The 20579-nt window shown below is 62.9% G+C and overlaps 1 protein-coding gene across 11 annotated transcripts in view; it reads right to left on the bottom strand.

Annotated features, from left to right (window-relative positions):
* Positions 1 to 20579, bottom strand: part of MYRF (myelin regulatory factor) — a 33337-nt gene that overhangs the window by 10506 nt on the left and 2252 nt on the right. For 7 of the 11 annotated variants that reach the window (XM_059931736.1, XM_059931737.1, XM_059931741.1 and 4 more), the window contains exons 2-12: positions 10446 to 10533; positions 10007 to 10270; positions 7506 to 7567; positions 6343 to 6592; positions 5037 to 5287; positions 4824 to 4947; positions 2902 to 3097; positions 1464 to 1540; positions 1170 to 1280; positions 688 to 778; positions 130 to 330 (exon numbers count right to left, since the gene is read on the bottom strand). In XM_059931736.1, coding sequence (XP_059787719.1) covers positions 130 to 330; positions 688 to 778; positions 1170 to 1280; positions 1464 to 1540; positions 2902 to 3097; positions 4824 to 4947; positions 5037 to 5287; positions 6343 to 6592; positions 7506 to 7567; positions 10007 to 10270; positions 10446 to 10533 — 1715 coding nt within the window. Of the gene's footprint in view, positions 1 to 129; positions 331 to 687; positions 779 to 1169; positions 1281 to 1463; positions 1541 to 2901; positions 3098 to 4823; positions 4948 to 5036; positions 5288 to 6342; positions 6593 to 6912; positions 6951 to 7239; positions 7391 to 7505; positions 7568 to 10006; positions 10271 to 10445; positions 10534 to 20579 lie in introns of those variants that run through there. The other 4 variants (XM_059931735.1, XM_059931738.1, XM_059931739.1 and 1 more) reach the window with 4 other exon arrangements.

Raw genomic sequence — 20579 nt, 5'->3', positions numbered from 1 at the left:
CCCACCTCCTTCCCCTGCAGCCCCGCCCCCTACAGAGCCCCGCCCACAAAGCAACCCCGCCCCCCGCGGGCAACCCCCGGGCACCAGCTCCTCCCGCTCAGTTGTCCCCGCCCACAGCCCCGCCCCCACCTCCTGCAAGTGCTCCTTGGCCCGCAGATCCGAGGGGTGCATGAGCGAGCCCATGACCTTGACGTTGCCGTGCACCACCAGCGCCTCATCGGGCCGGTCTGTGTTGATGCCCACACGGCCATGGTGGAAGACGGTGTCGGGCACCTGCGCCCGCTGCCACAGCACGTCGCTGTCACTCTCAAACTGGCCCGGATTGGAGGCCTAGCAGGAGGTGGGGTTGGATCAGCCCTGGGGGATGGGGGACCTGCAGCGCCCTGGGAAAGGGGGAAACCCCGCAGCCACCTCTCCAGCTCCAGCCAGACCTCCTCACCCCACCATGCCCAGCTTAAACTGTCCCTCCCATTGTGGCAACCAGGTCCTGGCCACCTCCACACGTTATTGTGAAGGAGACGCTGTGACCCAGACAGGGTGGGAGCCTTGCCCAAGGCCACACAGCGAGTGCCCAGCAGGATCCCCATCCCGGCTCCTGACTCCTGAGGACGCCTGTATCTCTCCTGAGTGCTGTTTCTCCCAGGTCTGGGGAGGACCCTCAGCCCTCTGGGGGGAGGTGGCCCTCACCCGCACGATGATGCGTTCTGAGATCTGGGCGGCCAGCGTGTAGTTCTGGTTCTGTGCGTGGGCCTGGAGGGCCACCACCAGCATGAAGTACCTGGGGCACACAGGGGTCTTAGAGGCACCCAGGGTTCTGCCCCACTGCCTCCCCACCCCCCGCCAGCCTTCCTGGGTCAGATGTACAGTGCCCACTCGGTCATCTCGCCCAGGCTCCCACCAGCCAGGAAGAGGGCATGAACACCCCGTCTTACAGAGGAGGAACCTGAGTCTCCACTAGGGGGCGGAAATTCCCCAGGGCCCACCAGCTAGGAACCAGGCTTCTGCTCTCCCATCTGTAAGTCATTAAGGGCTCTGAATCCCAGGTCCCTTTTTTGTGAAATGGGTGAGTCTGTGGGACCCCGTGCCTGGCGTGCTATGTGGGGTGGCACCCTCCCGCCCCTCGTCCTCAGAAGTGGAGCGGCTCCAGGGCAGGGGCCCAGCCTGCTCACCTCTGGTCAGGGTTGGGCTTGCCCTTCTTGCGCATGTTGTTGGCGGTGGTCTCGCTGAAGTGCAACCTCCCCACAGTCACCTTCGTGACCTGCTCGGGGGGCAGGCTGACCCTGCAGAGGAGGGGCAGGGTACTCAGGGCGCAGGGAAGGGGGCTGCGGAGAGCCAGGCCACAGTGGGGCACTGGGGTCAGGAGTGTGTAGGAGGTGCACATTGTGGGTGCCTTCCCGCGCTCCCCTCGGCTCCTGCCAGGGTGAGCCCTCCTGGGGACCACCCGCCACGGGCCAGACACTCACGTGACAGGGTTGAAGGGCCGCTTGCTTCGGTCTGACTGCGACTGCTCGATGTTGATGGACTGGTTGAGGGCCTCCAGCTGGGGGAGGAGCAGAGGCCAAAGGCACCTCAGGGCCCAGGTTCCCCCCCTGGTCCCGCCCTCCTTCGGCCTCTTGGCCCAGGCCTGGCCCAGCTGGGGCTTGTGAGGAAACCGAGGCCCTGCCCTCCCCTCAGCCCACAAATGCTGGTGCCTTCTCCTACACGCCACACATCCCACAGCCCCACGCCCACACCACTCCCCCACCTATGTGCACACGCATGAGCGCGCACACACACACTCACCCTCACTGGCCCCCAATCCACGCCCGCACACCCCTCCCAGCTCTGAGCACACACCCCAAACCGGCCTCCACAGTCACCCGCTCACTCCCCACCCCACATTCCCCAGACCCCATCCCACACCCACTTCCCCTCAACCCCTCCACAAGCACTGGCTGTGCCACGCCAACGCCAGACCCCGCTCGCAACACTGATGGAGACGCACCCGGCCGACCCCCCGGGGAGCTCATGGGTTCAAGATCAACCACCACTGTGGCGGTGCTGGGGGATCGCAGGGGAGGGACCTCAAGTCAAGATGGGCCTCAGGGCAGGTGTCCCCGAGGATGCAGCAGAGTGAATGGTGAAGGTCAAGAAACGTGGAGCTGGGAGAGGAGGGATGGAGTGGTGTTCAGTGGGCATCCCAGAGAAAGGGAGCCACCTGGGGGAGGCGGGGCTGCGACTGGGCACAGCGAATGGCAGGACCCAGGTGAGGCTGGGTTCCCGAGGGCCTCTGCAGGCCCAGCCTAGCAGTCAGGGCTTTGCTGGGGTGAGGGAGATGGGGTCCTGGAGGCCTTGGAAGGAAGAATGGGAAAGGTCTCAGGCAGAGCACAAGTCGGGAGCCACAGCGGAAGCTGCCGAGGACGGTCAGACAAGGAGGCAGGTGGCCTGGTCCCGGCAGAGGTGGGGGAGGGGGAGGGGACCAGATGGAGGGGAGTTCTGGGGGACAGCAGGGCCTGGTGCATGGTGAGGGGTGGGCAAGTGGGCCCCGGATTCATGGCTCAGGTAACCAGGGCCCTGGAGCCCCGTTCCCAGAGAGGGGGCCCGGGAGAGGGGCAAGTTCCCAGGGAGTTCATTTGGGGGTGTGGCACTGAGGCCGCTGACAGTGGGGTCAGAAGAGGGGTCTTGGCCGGGGGGCGCAGACTTGGGATCACGGGGTAGAGAAGGAAACGGGAAGCGTACCTGAGAAGAGGGCTGAGGGGCCTGACGCTTAAGGGGCAGGCACGGGAGGACAGGCGGAAAGGGGGGACTGGACTTAGCCCCGAGGGGTTTCCTCAGGACACACTCACCTGGCCTTGGGCTCCTTCGACTCCCCCCAGCCTTCCTCCCTCCTGCCCTGCCCTCCTTGCCGAGCCCCAGACCTGCCTTCACTCCGTGCAGCTTCAGGTAGAAGCAGTCAAGGGGCTTGAGGCCTTCGGGCGTCTTGACATACTTGGGCTCGCCCAGCATGCCGATGTACACCGTCACCTGGAAGTGGTTCTTCTTCTGGCACACGAAGGCGTCGTCGCCCACCGAAAAGTTGAAACCCTTGTCGGCGTCCACGCGGTAGGTGAGCATGGGCCTGGGGGCAGGTGGGGGCACTCACCCGAGGCCCCGCACACCGGGCTTGCCTTGCCCGTCCCACCCACATGCCTGCGTTCCAACGCAACTTCCCATCTGGCGCCCCCATCCTCAAAGCACTCTCGGGGCTGCCCCCATTTCTCAGAAATGGAAACTGAGTCCCCAGGAGGATTTGAGCTCAGGTCTGCCAGTGCCTCAGCCAATATTCTTCCCACTACGTGCCTGGGACCACCCCACCCTGGTGATGGGGGGAGGCTGGGCAAGACACTTGGACGGGAGGGAACTCCTGAGGAGGGGGCCTCACGGCCCCTCACCACACTTGGCTTCTTCCCAGAACGCTGCCCAAAGCCCCCTCCCTCACGGGAGACGGGGTGAGAGGGGATGCGTCTGTGGAGCCTCACTGCGCCTGACAGCTGGTTGCCATGGAAACGGTGGAACCAGGCGCCGGCTCTGCGCTGGCCCAGCCCCTGCCCACCAGCTTGCTCAAGCCCCCAGACGTCCTCATTCTGACTCCTCCGTCTGCCCGGCTGGGGAGGGGGCACTCTGGGCAGCCTGGCCTCGGTCTCAGTTTACGCATCTGTTGCTGGCCAGGTGTTCCAAGTCTGGACCCTTTGGGGGACCTCCAGGTGGCCTGAAAGGGGGTGATTGTTGGCCCGCCCTCACCCAGGTCCCCAGGCAAAAGCAGTGCCCCGGATGCCCAGGGTCCGCCTGGAGGAAGCTGGGCAGGGACAATGTTTCCAAACTTGTGGGGAGAGGCCTTTGGGCCTGGCTAACATCCACGGGAAGGCCCAGAGCTCACTACTTCTCCCTCCCTGGGCTCCACCCACCTACCTGACCCAGGGGAACACCCAGGAAGTGCCTGGGCCACACTGGGGGCCTCAGCTGCCAACTTCCTGGCCCTGGGACCTGGGGTGGCAGGGCTGGCCCAAGAAGTACAGTAGTAGGAATGGGGGCTCCTCACCAGGCCATAGGGCTGGACAGCCAAAGACCTCCCTCCCCTGCCACCCGGACAGGGCCTCAAAGGACCCTTTCACCACTACACCAGCTGGACACCCCCTGCCCCAGCCCTGAGGGCTTGTGCCTAACAACCCGACATAGCCTGGGACACCCAACTCCAGGAGGCTGGTCTAGCTGCGAGAGGGCCAAGTCCCAGACACCCTGCCCAGGCCTGGCAATGTCCAAATGAGCTGACGGTGAGCCATGGCCTTCCGTGGGAGTGAGGGGAGTGGTCCCGGAGTGCTCCTGGCCAGGTCCCAGGAAGCTGAATCCACATGGGTGGGTGCTGAAGGAGAGCGAGGAATGCCCGGCCAGCCTCTGACCCAGTCCTCCCCCACCCACTCATCCCTCCCCTCCAGGGAGGGGGCTGCTGGAAGGGCCTTGCTGACACTCCACTTCCGGCTACCTTCCTGGAATGCAGAAGGAGGAGTGGGGGAGGGGGAGGGGGAGGAGGAGCCAGCGAACACCCCTCCACCCACTGCTCCCTGACTTGGCCCCACTGGCCCCTCCCTGGCGGACACCACCTTCTTCAGGAGGCCTCGGGCTGGCTCAGGAGTCAGGAACCCTGAGTGCCAGTCCTACCTCTTCCCTGAGCCTGTCTGCTCTTCTGTGAAACGGGACCATCTCGTACCCGGTGTGCTCCCCAGCCCTGCTCTAGGATTGTGATGCCAGGGCTGGGGGTCTCCGGACGGCGTGACCAGGAGGGGTGAGGAGGGGCATAGGTCACTCACAGCTCCTTGTAGTTTGCATCGTACAGTGTCGCCCACTTGTTCTGCTGATGTGGTTGCCACTTGATGGACTGGTAATTGGGGTCCAGGTAGGAGCCACTGAGGCTATCATTGTCCTGAAGGAGACCTGGAGAGAGAGAACGGCCATGGGCCACGGGCTCTGGGCCCCGGGCCCCACACCCCCAACTTGAAAGCTTGAGCAGGCCAGCCATGTACCTGGTGAGGGTGCACCTGGTGGGTGCCAAGGCGGCGTCTGGACCCGGGCGATGCTGAGGGGCAAGGAGCCAGGGCCGGGTGAGAGCGGGCCCTGGGGAGGCCAGGGTGGGGATGGGGCTCGAGCTGGGTGCGGTGGCAGGGATGTCACGGTCCCGGGCTCCTGTTTGATCATTCCATTCAGCATCTGGGCATTGAGGGTGTTGGGGGGTGATTCGGAGTGCTTCCTCTTCTTGGAGGGGTGTGTGGGGAGCCTGGCGGGGGACACAGGTGTGCACCATGGGGGGCTGGCCCTCCCCGAGTCCCCTCCCACTGGGCAGTACCCCTGCTCCCCTCTTCACCCTGTCTCAGCAGGACACGCCCAGCCCAGGGGATACCTCCTGCACGAAGCCCGTGCCTTTACCTACTAAGTGCTCCCCCATTACTCTGTGTTATCATTCTGTTTCTGTCCCTCCTCCCTACCCCCCAGACTGTGGAATCCAGGAGGGCAGGACCCACACCTGACTTGTCTGTACGTCCCCATCACGCCCAGCAACTGGCCTGGCACACAAAGTGCTCAGAATCATTCGTGGAATGAACGAGTGAGTCTGTCCCTTCCCTGTGGTGTCATTCTCAGTGTCACTCTTTATAGAGACGGCTCTTTGGAGAGCAGCCTCCATGGTTAGAAACAAGCCACAGAGGGCCTGGGCCACGAAGGCTGGGAAACAGAGTTTCCTGGGAAGGGGGCTGACGATTTGGGGGCTACACAGCACCCCTTCCCCTTATGGTTTACAAAAAGCTTTGCCAGTGGAATCTTTCCTTGAATGAAATCTTTCACAACATCTCAATGTGCAAAACAGATAAAAAGACAATTCTACGTGTTGGAGTCAGAGCAGGAAGCTTGGGTCTATGCCTAGAACCTCCTCAGAAACCCGAGGACTCCATGGTGACTGGAAAGTCACTGGTGTCTGGGTAAGAGCACAGTCCCAGGTTCAAGTCCTGGCTCAGCTCCCTCCTACCTCCGTAGGGCAAGCATCCCACCCCCCAAGCCTCAGTTTACCTATCTGGGCAATGGGGGTGGCCATGCCCGTCAAATAAGGTACTTGTGAGCACTTGGCCTTGGCTGTAAGTGCCCGATGCATTGCTCGCACATACGTATACATAACACTGACCCCCATCTCTGGGGCCAGAGCCTTCGATCCTTCCTGGGTTCATCCCCGCCCCTACCTCCATCTCTATCCTACCTGCTGCTGCCCTGAGTATCCCCCACCCCGCCCCCACCAGCCCATCTCCCCGCCCCCCACCCCGGGGGAGGCTGCCCAACTCTTACTCGGCTCCGGCTCCGTGTTGCTGCAGCAGCTGGTGCAGCATCTGGGACTGCTGGGTATGGTGGAGATCGGTGGGCACCAGCCCCTGCCCCATGGCAGCGTAGGGGGGCATCGGAGGCTCAGCCTTCATGTACAGATCCCGCTGCAGGACGGGGTAGTGAGGCGGGGGCGGCGGGGGGGGATGCTCCGGGCGGGAGGGCACCCCCACGTGGCAAAGGCTCTCAGGGGTTAGGGTGCGCAGGAGATGGGGGTCTGTGGGAGAGATGCGGGGTGGCCATTAGGTTTCCTGGCACCAGCTCTCCCCGGGCAGGGTCTCCTGATACCCGCCCCCTCCTGAGCCCAGCCTGGGGGCTGCCCTCCCGCCGATCCCACGTGGGAGGAGGCTGGGCAGCCTAGAGGCTGGCCACTACAGGCCCAGGTGGGGAGGCCAGACCCTGCCCAGGGGGTGGGCAGCCTTTCACCCCATCCCAGCCAGCTCCTTCCCCCGGGCCGGGCCAGGCCCGGCTCCCTGGGGAGGTCCCGCATCCCAAGGTTCTCCCCCGGCCCCTCTCAGGCCTGCTCCTCCTCTGAACCTCAGGAAGGAGTCTCCGGGGACCCCCAGCGCTGTCCTGCGGGGGGCCCTCCTCCCTCCGGCTGGCCCCAGGGGCCAGCCCCCCAGCCTGAGGGGGGAGGCCCCAGCTCCCTTTGTTCCCCAGGAGGCATTCCAGAGATGTTTTTGGTAAGATAAACAGAACTCTTGACCCCTCTCTGGGCTGTGGGGAGACGGCTGCCCGTGAGCCCTCTGCTCTTGGCCACCTGGGGGCCACTGCACCCCTGAGCACCTCCCAAGGTGAGGTGGGCCCGGCGGCAGCCAGGCCTGTGTCCAGGCTGCACCCAGCCTCCCCCAGCCGTCCACTTACCGCCGAAGGGCGCGTCCATGATGGCGCAGGCGGGCAGGCGGGTGGCATCACCGGCAGGGACACTTGCTCAGAGGCCGGGCCAGGCTCCCCACCCGCCCATGGGGAAACAATAGCCAGCGCCGGGGAGTATTTGACCAGCGATAATCTGGGCCTGTTGGGCGGCCGCGGGCCCCCTCCCTCCCTTGCTTGCTCCCTCCCTCCCGATAAGGCCGCCCCAGCCACTTGCCCAAACCCCAGAGGGGGAGGGCGGTGCCCGCTGGACTCACCATTCACCTGCTGGGGGGAGTAGGCCTCGGAGCCAGAGTCTGGGGGGGAGTCTGGCAGCGTGCTGTGGAGCAAGAGGAAAGGGTGGTTGGGTGGGCAGCCGAGCCCCTGCCTTCCAGCCGGGCAGCTCTTCTGCGGGGCAGGGTCCCGGAGACCCCGGGGCTGGAGGCTTCGAGGTTTCTTCACAGTCCCCGTTATGGGCATTTCTCTGTACCAGCTACCTTGGGGTGCCTGGCAGGGCCCAGTTGTGGGTGCAGGCCTTGGGCTCTGGCCCAGCATCCCCTCAGACCTACAGGGCACTTGGGAGCCTGTCACCTGTGTCCCTGATGATGGCACAGGGATTCAAGGACTCCCTCTGCAGACCGAAGGGCCAGGCCAGCTCTTTCCTTCCTGCACCCACTGAAGTCCCACTTCCTGGAAACTCTAGGGGCCGGGCCTGGGAAACTTCAGTGGGTCACCAGGGGGGCGGCCCTGCCACAGGCAGGTGTAGGCTGGGCAGGGAGCCAGCTCGCCAGGCCTGCACTTATTTTTTTCTTGCAGGTTTTGTTTTATCAGTGGTTCGGGCAAAAGAACAAACTCAGCTCTGAGAGGTCAACACGTCCTGCGTGAACCCTGAGTCCGCCCAGAGGGGGCGGCTGCGGCCACTCTCTGAGGGATCTGACTCTTTGGCCATCCTGGTCCCCACATCTGGAAAGGCTGCCCACCGTCATGCCCAGGCAGCTTCTGAGGCGGCCCAGCTGTTGTGGACACAGCCCTGGCCTGCTTGCAGGGTCCCCCAGCTCCCCTGGACAAGCCACCCCTCACCCAAACCCGGCAGGCCATGTGAAGATGACAGGAAAAAGTGATGGGGATTCGGTCCTTGCTGCGCCCAGCGTGCTGACCGGGGCCTCTCCAGCTCCGGGTCCATCATCTCCCCCCACTCCCTGCGCTGCCCTGGCAGCGGCCTTGTGTAAAGGTCTTTCTCACCCTCTGGCCCCTATCAAATGTGCCGAATCCATAGGACCTTGTGTTCTTCCTCATAACTCCTCACTGAGCTCACGAGTCCTCGATTTGCTGATTTATTGATTAGTCACTCCCTCCCCCACTAGACCGCAGCAGCCACTACAGGGAGGGATGTGCCTGCCTTGTTTACCACCTAGAACAGGGCCTGGCATGGGTGGGGGCAGTGGCCCTGGAGCGGCCCGGGGGGCCACAGCGTGTCTGAGTGGTTCTGGACAAGCGCTTTCTCTCTCTAGGAAATGGCCCCAGTGTGCCACCGAATCCTGCTGTGAGGGAGGTGGGGCTTTACTCACAGGCTGGCTGGTTTTGGGGTCCCCCAGGAGCTGGTTACTGGGGACAGTCGATGAGCTCTCGCAGAGGCATGGAGAACAGCAGCGGGCGCCCAGCAGGGGCTTATTATGTGTCAGTCCCCTTCCCTCCCTGCCCTTCGGGGCCTGTGGCTTAGGGACAGCCTCTGCGGCTCAAGCAGCCAGCTGTCCTGCAGCAATGGCTCACCCCTGCCTGGCACCCCAGCTCCCCTCCACGGCCCTCCCCCTGTAAGTCAAGACACAGCCACTGTCCCCCCAGTACTTCCTCTGGGTTTCCTCCCCTGACTTCCCCAGTCACGCGGGGGCGGAAGCATTCGGGGCTCCGTTCACAGCCGCGGTGCCGAGGTTATGGGTTAGCCCCCAGAAGGCCGGAAATGGTGGAGCTGGCGACGGAGGCAGGCTGCCTGGCCGGCGCTGTGCTCCCAGCACCCTGTCATCCTTCCACCCAGAGATAGGGTCGCCTGCCCCCTGCCCGAGCCTGGGGAGCCCAGAACTTCCTCCGAGCCCCTCTGCAGAGCCGAGCAGACCCACGCTCCCTGCCTCTCCCCGCGAGCGTGTGCCTGTGGACTGCCCTGCGGTCTGGCTGGGCTGGTGGCCACCTGGAACCCTGGGTCACAGCCGGGCCCAGGCTGAGCCCTTGGGTCAGGCGCTGACGTGGGCTCCTTGGAGAGGAGCTGGGGAGGAGCTGGGGGGCCGGTTTGGGTAGGGTCCCCACATCTGCACCAACTTCAGGTCCCGCACCTGTGCCATCGGCCAACTCCCTGAGGCCGCGGGAAACGGCAGCTATAAATGCACGAGTGACTGGGTGGGCCTGGTGCAGGGAGGGGTTTGGGTGCCCCGGGTGCCTGCAGGCGTGCAGAGGTGCTCCCCTGAGCGTAAACAGTTCTGCCTCCAGTCTCCCTCCCTCCCCGCCACTCTCCACACAGCTCTCGGGGATGGAGATTTTTCTAGCACTTAGGTCAGCCCTCATCACTCCCCTGCTCAGAACCCTCCGTGGCTGTCCACTGCCTCAGCACAAAGCCGTGAGCGCCTCCTCAGCCTGGCCCTGGTCCCCCAGCCACCTTACCTACCCACAGGGCAGCCCGATCCCCACCGCCCAGCCTTGGCCGGTACCTCCCAGGCCCCCAGTCACTGGTCCCACAGGCCGCCTGCGCCTGGGCCTCTGCATCTTACCCCACCCCACTGCCCTCACTCACCCGGGGGCATAGGGAGCCTTGGGCTCTGCCTTGATGGGGGGCCCAGAGCCCCCCAGGAAGGGCTTGGGAGCAGCACCCATGCCGTTGTTGTTGTTGCAGTTGAGCGGGGCGCTGTAGTTCGGGGGTGGGAGGGGGCCATGGCGACCCGGGGAGGGTCCGCCCCCGGGGGGGCTCAGGTGGTGGACCCCGCTGGAGCCGGGGATCGCTGGCTGCCCATGGGGGTAGGAGGCCACACTGGCTGGAGCAGAGATGTCAGGGAAGCAGCTGCGGAGAAGGGCGGAAGCTCAGCGCCAGCCGGGCCCCACCCCCCCGCCCCTCCCGGGGCTCCCACCCGCAGGGCGGCTCAGTGGTTGGGAAAGGAGCAGCTTTCAGAGGCGGGGCCACGTCACCCCTCCCAGGTGGAGGCCAAAGGGGCTGGGGTGCCGCGGGGGCCACTCACAGGTCAGAGGCGTCCTCCTTGCTGATGTACTCCTCCAGGATGCTGGTGTCTATGTTGGAGGGCTCCAGGGCGCCGTTGATGTCGTGGCCTGTCGGGGAGGGGTGGACGTGAGAGAGGGGAGAGATCGGCTCCCCGAGACTCCTAGGCCTCTGGGCCCAGCCCGCCAATTCTCCCCAGGCTGGGCCCTCCCCATCTGTGTATCCCTCATCGTCCCCCACCTGACACCCCTCCAGGAGGTATTGGTGCTGCTGCCCTCAGTCCACAAGGCCACCTGGGCTCTGCAGGGAGGGGCGGGGCCCAGAGTGCAGGTCTGGACAGACCGGCCGCTTCCTGCCCCTCCATTCTCCTTTCCAGCTTCGTGACATGAGCAAGTCCCTTCGTCTTGTCTATAAAATGGGGTAACCGTGTCCCCGTCTTACGGGGTGCTGTGAGGAGCAAACGAGGCGCTTTATTTAGCTGGGTGCCCAGAGGATACCACCCCCCTCACTGACTCAGACCCAGACTCACTGACTCTGTCCTGCCCTGTCCTCCAGGAGGCGGTTCCAGACGGCCCAGCTGCGGGCAGCCGGGAGCAGGAGGCCTGGCCGGCCTGGACCACACATCCTGGGGGGCCCATGGGGCTGGGGGAGACGCCTGAACCCCGGGCCCCAGCTGCAGGTGGAGAGGGAGCAGGGGTCGGAGTCAGGAGTGCCCAGCCCACCCTCCCTGCGTATGCCCATCACCCCCGTATCGAGGGCTGAGCCCAGAGGAGGAAACAGCCCCGGAGAGGTTCGGCGGGGAACGATGGTGGCCTGAGCGCTGCTCCTCTGCCTGACCTCTCCTGGGCCCTCCCCGCGAGCCCCAGCCCCGCCAACGGGAGGGACTCACAGAAAAGGCAGCCAAGTTCTCTTGGGCATCAGCGGCGAAGGAGAGGGGGAGGCGCTGGCCTTTCCCCTCCCGGGGTCACCTTGCAGGGGGAGCTGGAGTGCTGGGTGATAAGGGGGCTGACGTGGGAGATGCGTCAACTCCGATAATGGAGGACGGCCCCGCCCACACTGCTGACCTGGGCTGGCCGGCCCCACTGAGGCAGGAGGCGCCCCTCCCACAGGCCCCTAGGCCTTGAGTCTGGGGTCTGCGCCTCATGCCCCCTCCCCTGGTGAACCCTGGGAACAGAGCTCAGGTCCAGTAATAAATCCTAGCTCACCTACTCCCTGCTGTGTGACCTTGGGCAGGTCACATACCCTCTCTGAGCCTCAGTCGCCTCAGTAAAATGGGGACATGAACAGCTAACACTTTACAGGGTTGTTCTGAGGATGAAACAAGTTAAGGCATACAAAGTGCCCGGAACACAGTGGGTGCTCAGCAAACAGAGTGGCTGTCCCCACTCCCCAGAGCCCTGGGGTCCCCAGGAACCCCCAGCCCAGGCCCCTCCCTGGCCCTGGCCGGCATTTCAAGAATGCTGAGCCCCGCTTAGGTGATTAATGAGTGGCTAAGCCCTCCTAGGAGTCACGCGCTGCCTGGGACAGGCCCTCCTGCTGGCCCCCACACCGGACTCACCCAGCCAGGAACAAGGGACACCCACCAAGCACCGCCAATGGCCGCCCAGGGCAAGGGGAGCTTCTCAAGCTGGGAATGACCAGGCTGCATGCCAAGGTTCTAGGACCCCCACCCCGTCCTTCCCTGTTAACCGAAGGTCCCATTTATTGAGCGCCTGCTGTGTGCCAGGCACTTTCAGAGCCAAGTACATTAATAATCATAGGAGTTTATTATATGTAAGGCATCCTGCAGGCTCTTCCTGTGACATAATTCTCCCAACCTATAATGGTGACGATGACAGTGGCTCACACTGACTGAGTGCGTGCCGGGCCCCAGCGCTATCCGAAGTGCTTTACAGGTTTACCTCCCAGTCGCCCCTGCAGACTTGGTGTTTGTTATTAGCATCATCCCCTTTGTTCAGAGAAGTCAAGTCTCTTTCCCAAGGCAACACAGCAAGGAGAAGCCAAACTCAAGTGCAGGGGCCTGACTCCAAGAGGGAAAGTGTAGTTGGTGGTCGCTGAGGCTTCCCAGCCATCCTGGGCTGCCCCACTGGATGAGGGGGAGGGGGTGGTCCTGAGGGAGGATCAGGCATAGGAGATGGGGAGGGAGGGGGTACTGGAGCGTCACTCCCACCTTGGCTGCTGAAGCTGCAGGTTTTTGAGACTGAACTTGGAATCCACAGTGAATGATGGGGTGATAGAGTCATGGTGCTGCTATTTATAACAGGCCAGGCCCCCTCCTCCCCTCCTCCTCCTCCCCTGGCCAGGAGCACTCCTAATCACCCCTAATCCTCCTGCCCACCTCCCCCGGGATGGGGGGTGCCTCAGACAGAGGCATCTTGGGAGACCCTAACGAGAACCAGATGTGGTTGGGGGGAGGAGAGACCCTCGGTGCCAGGGGCCGGGCGGACGGGAGGATGGAGGAGGGAGGGGGGAGCCACTGGGGCAGGGTGGGGGTGGGCCAATGGGTGGGAGAGAAGTATGAGGTTTGGGGGGTTGGTGGGCCTCCTGAGGAACACTGACCCCACACCTCCTCTTTCTCGGGGAGTCCTCACCGCCTGTCCCAAAGGGTCCAGCCACCCAGGAGATGCCCCCCGCCTATCCCATGAACCACACTGGAGATCTCTAACCCAACGTTCCAGCAGGACAGGGGGGAGTGGGGACTTGCAGAGCCCCAGGGACTCCTGAGGCTGGGGCAGAGCCCCCAGGAGCCCAGGAGAAAGGCAGGGCCCCCTCCCCCACCGCTCCCCAAAGAAACCCGGAACATCCTGGAACACCGTTGAGCAGCAGCAGATACCCGTCAGGCAGGAAGCTAAGAGTGTCTCATGCTGATCCTCAAGACCTCCCTGCGAGGTGGGGAGGCTGCCCAAGGTCCCACAGCCTGAAGGTGGCACCACCAGGTCACAAACCAGCATCCCTGCCCTCCCTCTCCCCAGACCCTTCAACTTCCCATTGCTCGGGATAACCAGAACCCTCGTCCGTCCAAGGCCTGACGTGGTCGACCCCCTGCCTGCCCCCATGGCCGCTCCTGCCCCAGTGCCCCTCCCTGCAACTCTCCACAGTCCAGCCCCCGCCTCACTCCATCCTGGGACAAACACCCCCTTGCACATCAGGGCCTTTGCACATGCTGTTCCCATTCCTCGTGACTCTTTAGGTTTTGGCTTAAATGTAAGTTCCTCCGAGAGACCATGTCTGACTCTCCCATTCTCCTGAGCGGCCTCCTTTCTACTTTCTCATCAGGCTCTTTGCTCTCCTGCCCAGCACACACCTCGGGGGAAGAATCGGTCCTCTGCCCACCCGCTGCCCATAGCACACACTCACCGAGCGGTCACTCGGCCCAGCCCCATGCCACACACGGTATATGGCTCATATTTAATTCCCATAACAACCCTACGGCGCAGGTGGTTTTCTTGTTCCCTGTTTCACAGATGAGGAAACTGCGGCTCTGAAAGGATAAACGCCTTTCCCATAGCTTAGAGGTGTGGCAGCGGGGCTGTGAGTCCTGCCCCGTTTTGTCTCTCAGCGGTGTAAGCATCTAAGCATGCCGCAGGCACACGATAAATGTTCATGGGATGAATGAGCAAAGTGGCAAGCGGGGCACTGGGACCAGGCCTGCCTGAGTCTGGGCACCTCCGCCTGGCCATGCCGTGGTCAGGGTCCAGGGCTAGACAGGGCCCCTCCAGGCACCGCCCCTGCCCTGCTGAGCTATGCACCCCAGCTGCTCCTCATTAATTAGGCCCTTTATTACCTGCTTTTAACAGGAGCCAGACACTGCTCCTTCCCAGGCAGGCGGGAATCGGGGCTGTGGGAAGGAAGCCCCTCCCCTCCTCTCTCCTCCTCCCTTTAGGGCCACCCAGCTAGGCAGAAGAGGAACCGAGGGGACACAAACCAGGTGCGGGATGAGGGCGGATGGGGGCCCAGGTGGTCCTCCACCCTGGACCCTTCCCTTCCTGCCCCCTCGTGCTCATGCCCGCCCCCCCCCACCAGCTGTGGCCACTGGCTGAGTCTCGGCCATTGTCCCGGGGAACGGGGGAGGGTGGGGACCCGGCACAGTGGGAGGCTTGTGCCCTGCCCACACCCTCCCCCTCAACCGTCAATGGGGCACTTGTCAATTCATGCCCCAAACATGGCGGAAATCCCGTCGGCCACGTGGCCGTGGGCAGGGCAGGCCATGGCCTAAGGATGCCGGCCAGGCCTAGCTGATCTGAACCTGGGGCTAACAGGACACAGGTCTGTCCCCCTGCTGTTGAGTGTCCACTCCAGCCATCTGAATCTGAGGGGCATCCTGCCTCCAGGCAATGGCTGGGCCAGGGTAGCAGTGGTCAGGGGACTGCCCACCTTGGCATCCCCATAATGCCCTAAGGGACCCCTGGGGTCAGAGGCCTGGTTGCTAACGCGGGTCCCCCTTCATTGCTGCGTGACCCTCGGCAAGTGACCTGACCTCCCTGTGCCTCAGTTCCCTTCTCTCTCAAGTGAAGGAGATCCCTGCATCACGGCGTGGTCATGAGTCTTCAGTGAGATGGTGGGAAAGCTCCTCGCCCCTAGAAGGCCATTCCTCAAATTGCTCTGTTGCCATCTCTCTTGGGACTCCCATCTCCTTTCCTGCCCAGGCACAACCTGTGCCATGATGTTATTCTGGCACACGCATGGCACAGTCCAGCCTCCAGGATTTGGCTCTAGCCATCCCCTCTCCAGTGGGTAAGCCTTCTGTGACTGCCTGCCTACCCTGGCAGTCCCTCCTCAATCACCCCAGTCACAGAGGGCCCCCAGTGCTGTGGCTCATTTCCCAATATTGACTGAGCTGATCAACATGCACCAAACTAGTTCACACTGGGACAGGGCACAGAGGGCTCTCACCTCCCTTGGTTTGGACTTTCTATCTTTATTAATATGATCTATGATTAACATGACAACTACTTCAGGCTTCAAATTGTGACCAGAGCCTTCTCACTCAAAATGCCTTCAGGCCAAATGCTTGATTCTGCAAGCTACGCTTTGCATCTCTGCATCAAATCCCCAATTAGCTTGGGGCTGAATGACAAGGATGTAGCTCTGGAGTCATTGCCATCAGGTCCTTAAATCTGATCCACGGTTGTCTTTGTTCCCTCTCAACTTCTTGCCAAAAATGCGGTAGAGCTCTGCCTCCTGTCTGCAGAGACCCAGATCCTCCAGGGGACCTGAAATCTTTAGCCACCCCTGGGCTATAGCTATGTCCTCCCCTAGTCCCCACACAGCTGCCACCCTGTCCTCAGGTCCACACAAGGCTGAACTCCAGCCCGAAGATGCTCCCAAGCCAGGTCCAACAGAGCTGGGCCCAGCAGTTGTGGCCTCTTCTTAGGGAACCCACATTGGTCCCTAGGGATCTCCACTTTGCTCTGGGGGGCCCCAGCCCTCTCCCACAGGGACCAGGCCAGGCAGGCTGGGGAAGGCCCCTCCCCACAGAGGCAGAGTAGAGACCCTGCAGCTTGGGGTGGGAGCAGGTCTCTCTACCAGGGTTACCCATGCCCACCTGTGTTCATACACCAGCATGCCCCACAGGCATGTGTATACACAAGGGCACACTCCCAGGCATGTATCCACTGGCACGCACATGATCGTGTACATCCGAACATACGCATATACAGAGGCACACCCCCCGTACGCTGACACACACATGTGCACATACCAGCATGCTCCAAGTGTGCTCATTCATTCATTCACACAATTATTTACTGAGCATCTACTATGTATCAGGCACAATTCTAGGCTCTGGAGATAAAGCAGTAAACAGACAAAACCTACTGCCTACATGAAGCTGACATTCTGGATGCAGAGTCAGATGACAACCTAGATGGGTAAAATCCACAGCATTTTAGAAGGTGACAAATGCTACGGAGACAATAAAGCAGGGAGATGGGTTGGGGTGCTAGGAGGGTGGGGAAGAGTTGCAATTCTAAACAGGGTAGCAGGGAGGGCTTTACTGAGCAAAGATACGAAGGAGGTGAGCCACATGGACATCTGGGAAGCGCATTCCAGGCAGTGGGGAGGCACTGCAAAGGCCCTGAGGCATGTTCACATCTCAGCACACCTCACAGACTTCTACACTTGTGCCTACCAATGCTCGCTGACCCAATGGCAGGCCCAGGCCAACACACCTCCCCATCAGCTCTAGGTGGAGCCAGTCCAGCTGAGCGAACTCGGTGTCACAGACCCCAAACTCCACCACCAAAGGCAGCCCCCTCCAAGTTAGCAAAGCAGGGGATGGGGACTCCCCCCCACCCCCCAGCCCCCGCCAAGGCCACAGACCCTAGGAGGGAGAACCATGGGGGGAGAAGAGAACACAGGGGACTGAGATGATGAAGAGGGGAGTGAGGGAGGATCCCCAAGCTCCTCCCAGAGACAGAGGCTGCGGTTGTGCATTGGTGGGGCTGGAGGGATCTAGGTCAGATGGAGGGAAAACTTTCGCACTGATGCAGCCTGGAGACAGGGGGAGGCCAGGAAGCCCTGAAGCCCCCTGTGCATAGTCCAGGCCAGTGGGGGCTCAGGACCCAACTTCCTTCCCTCCCACTCCAGGCCTTGGCACTCTTGGGGTCTCACTGCTTATGTCACTCAACCTAGATCATCTGAGTGAGGCCCAGAGAGGTCAAGGGGCTGGACGGCAGTCACCCAGCGCAGCCATCAGTGGTGGGTGAGGACCCTCAGCACGCAAGGAGGAGAGGCTCCCTCCCGCCCCACTCCAAGCTAGCACCCAACTGTGACGGGTCAGGAGACCCGGCATCCCAGCCCAGCTCTGCCGTGGCCGCCCTGAGTGAGCCTGACCCATTGCCTTCCCCTCCTGCCTCAGCAGCCCCCTCTCGGAAGTGAGGGGACACCCGCACTTCCACGGAGGCCCAGGACTCCCGGGAGACACCACATGCGAAAACCTCCGGCCTGGGTGTGGCAGGCAAAGACAAAGGACAGTCAAGCCCCTTCCCCCCACCCCCACTCTGCCACCTACCCAAGGCCCAAGTTCTGCATCTCTGGGGTAGAGGGCGGGGCAGGCCCAGCTGGAGCAGGCATCAGGACCAGGCAGGGCCAGACCTGTCATGGAGCAGAGCTCCTGAGTATAGAGTGTGCTCATCCCTGGGATAAGTAGCCCAGAGAGGGTGAGGGGCTTTCCCAAGGCACACAGCGCCAGCCACAGGCCCCAGCCCAAGCTTGGGGGCACCGACCTACCCATGGACCAATAAATCCTCCAAGTGGGGAGGATAATACCTGTTGTAAGCCTCCCAGGGGAGAATAATCACAATCCAGGCTGACATTCATAGAGTGGAACAGTGCCAGGCACTGCACAAGGCCCTGTTCAAGCCCCTTTTACCTAACCCCCACGGAAACCCTGAGAGGCAGGTACTCCTACTGCAACTGTATTCCCATTCTACAGATGGGAAAATGGAGGCACAAAGAGGTGCAGTGATAGGCCCAGGAGAAGGACCGTGGGTAAGCGGCAGAGCTAGGGACAGACCTTCAGCCCACCCCAGGGAGTGCACATGACCAACACAGACCCAAGGGGCTGCCCAACACGGTGGCAGCAGGGGCTGGAGATGGAGGTGAGAGGGGAGGCCCCCCCATACACACACCCAGGCTGTGAGGAAAACTGAGGCCCAGAGGAGGGGGCCGTGAGGAGAAAGAAGGTGGGAAAAAAGGGCAGGCAGCCTGGGTGGGGCGGGGCCATCCCTGGTTAATAATTCAGTTAATGATTTCTTCTCCCCGTCCTTATCGAGTGGGCAAAGTCCAAGGGCAGCAGCCAATCAGCAGCCCTGCCAGGCTGTTACCCAGCGGCCTCTGCTGCCAGGGCCCCCCATTCCTGTAGGCCCTTGGGAGTCAGGGAGTGGGGGCCAGGCCCCCAGGAGGAGGCCGTTCTGCCCAGAGATGCCTGTTTTTCCCCCAGACACCCTGCTTGGCTTTGCCTAAGACCCCCAGGGGTACTCTGCCCAGGCCCCCAGACTCAGGAGAGGCCCTGAGGCCAGCAGGTTGGAAGCAGCCGGCTCCGCTCCCCTGCACCGAGCCAGGCCCTCACAGAGAGTCAGCTTCCTGGGGTGCGCCCTCCACCCCACCTCTGTTCACACAGTCATTGTTGCTTCCATTCCTTGGGAACATTTCCTGCCCCCCTCCCACCCCGTGTGGCCCTGTGCTGCGTGTTGGGGACAGGGCGATGAGTCAGACCCCTGGCTACCACTTCTCCTCCAGCTGGAGTCAGGACCCTGGGAGGTGGGGCTGGGACAGGAGTCCTCCGGGGGGGCTCTGGGTGGACCTGAGAGGCACCCCATCTCATCTCCTTGAGAGTCAGGGTTCCGGCGGTCTCCCCCATCCACCTACTCCCTGGTCGCATGGCAGACAGACAGGCGGACACAAGGCACAGTGCCACCCCATCACACACTGCGCCTCAGCCCCCGATTCCTGCCCAGGGTGGGCGTCCTCTCCCACAAGTGGTCAGGTGGTCTCCTCCTGGGGCCTCCTCCTGCCCTCTGGAGGCAGAGATGCTGATCCCCATAGGAAGGCCACCCTCCCTCCCCCAAGGCCCTGGTGGCAGAGGGCTGTGCTGAGGCCTGGGTGTCAGCCCTGGCTCACGCTGGCTAACTCCCTTCTCTCAGAGCCGCAGTCTTGGGCCCTGGGAAAGGGGGCCAACGCCACCCTTCCCCTCCCACATCCCAGAGCTGGGGAAGGGTGGCTTTCAAACCAGGATCTGGCGTCTGGGGTCTGTGAGGAGCCCATCCGCCCCGTGTCCAGTGTATATGTCCTATTCGGAGACCAGGAGTTTGTCTTTGCTTGGTGGCTAAAAAGAATCGCATTGGAAGTCCCTGCTCTGGTCCAGCCCACCTGCCTACCCCAGAAGGGGACATGAGGCCAGAGAAAGAAAGTCACCAGGCCAAGGCACCCATCAGGTATGGAAGGAGTGAAAACCCGGCTCCCAGCTCCAGCCCTGGCGGGGCTCTAGAGGCCAAGGGAGGTCCCCCAACCTCTCGGTGGCCCTTCCAGCCCAGCTCCCCTCAGTCGCTTCCTCCACATCCACCGGCTTCCTGAGCGCTGATCGCTGCTCACTTATGCCCCGTGTGCCCCCGGAGCCAGGGGCCAGCACCCTCCCCCTTCTAAAACGTCCCTCTTCCCCGGGGCTGGAGGACGAGGCTCAGCCGAGGGCATCATCAGGACCTGCTCTGCCACCCACTCCTGTCTTGCAGGTGAGGAAAAGGGGCCCAGCGAGGGCGAGAGCTCTGCACAGGGTCATGCAGCTCTCAGTGGCCGAGCCTGCACCAGAACCTCTAAAGTCCTATGGGGATCCTCTGATGCTGCCTTGCCCTGTCCCTGACGAGCTCTGGGAGTCCAAGGCCCCAGCCGGTCAGGTGATGAGGAGAACACCTGCCACTGTGCCCCGGTTACCTGCTGGGAGCCAGTGCATCCTGCCCGGAGGGTCCCCTCTCTGCAGGCCCTGTGCCCGCCGATCTGGGCGGCCGTAGCCTCCCTCTAGGGGATTAGCAGGGCAGTCACGGGGGCCCGGCTGTACCAGCCTCGAGGGGGCCGCCCTGTCCCAGCCTCCCACCTGAGGCCCAAAGCGCCTTAGCCTCCAGCCCACCACCCTGAGGCAGGGTACAGCCGGGCCCACCGCACAGGACCAGGCAGGACCCAGGGCATATGCTTGGTGTGCCTGGAGAGTGGGCCATGTCACACGAGGGGCCTGGGCACACTCTGCCCCCTTCAGCCAAGCCCTTTCCCACCTCCAAGTCCAGAGCTCAAAGCACAGACCCTGCCCGCCGTACCCACTGTCCTGGGGAGTGACCAAGGCCAAGCGGGACCCAGGATGAGCGCTCAGGTGTCCCCAGCCCCAAGTGCGACGCAGGCATTGCTTCCCCTCCCTCCTCCTGGGAAATACATCCACGTGCGCAAAAGCACCGCTGCACTTCCACGCTTCCACTCGTGAGCACACTCAGCAGCGCCCCCGCCCAGGGGCGCCCTAACACCCCCACTGCGTCCCCCACATGCCGCTGCCCACCGGATTCCTGGCCAGACCTTCCCCCCCCAGGTGGCCCCGGAGACCCCAGCCCTCCGCGCCCGCCCCACCTTCCCCCCATCTCAGGCTCTGGGAGCACTTCTCCAGCCCCTGGCTCCC

Source organism: Balaenoptera ricei, chromosome 8, assembly GCF_028023285.1.
Source record: "Balaenoptera ricei isolate mBalRic1 chromosome 8, mBalRic1.hap2, whole genome shotgun sequence".
Taxonomy (NCBI): Eukaryota; Metazoa; Chordata; class Mammalia; order Artiodactyla; family Balaenopteridae; genus Balaenoptera; species Balaenoptera ricei.
This window is presented reverse-complemented; position numbering and strand designations above follow the sequence as displayed.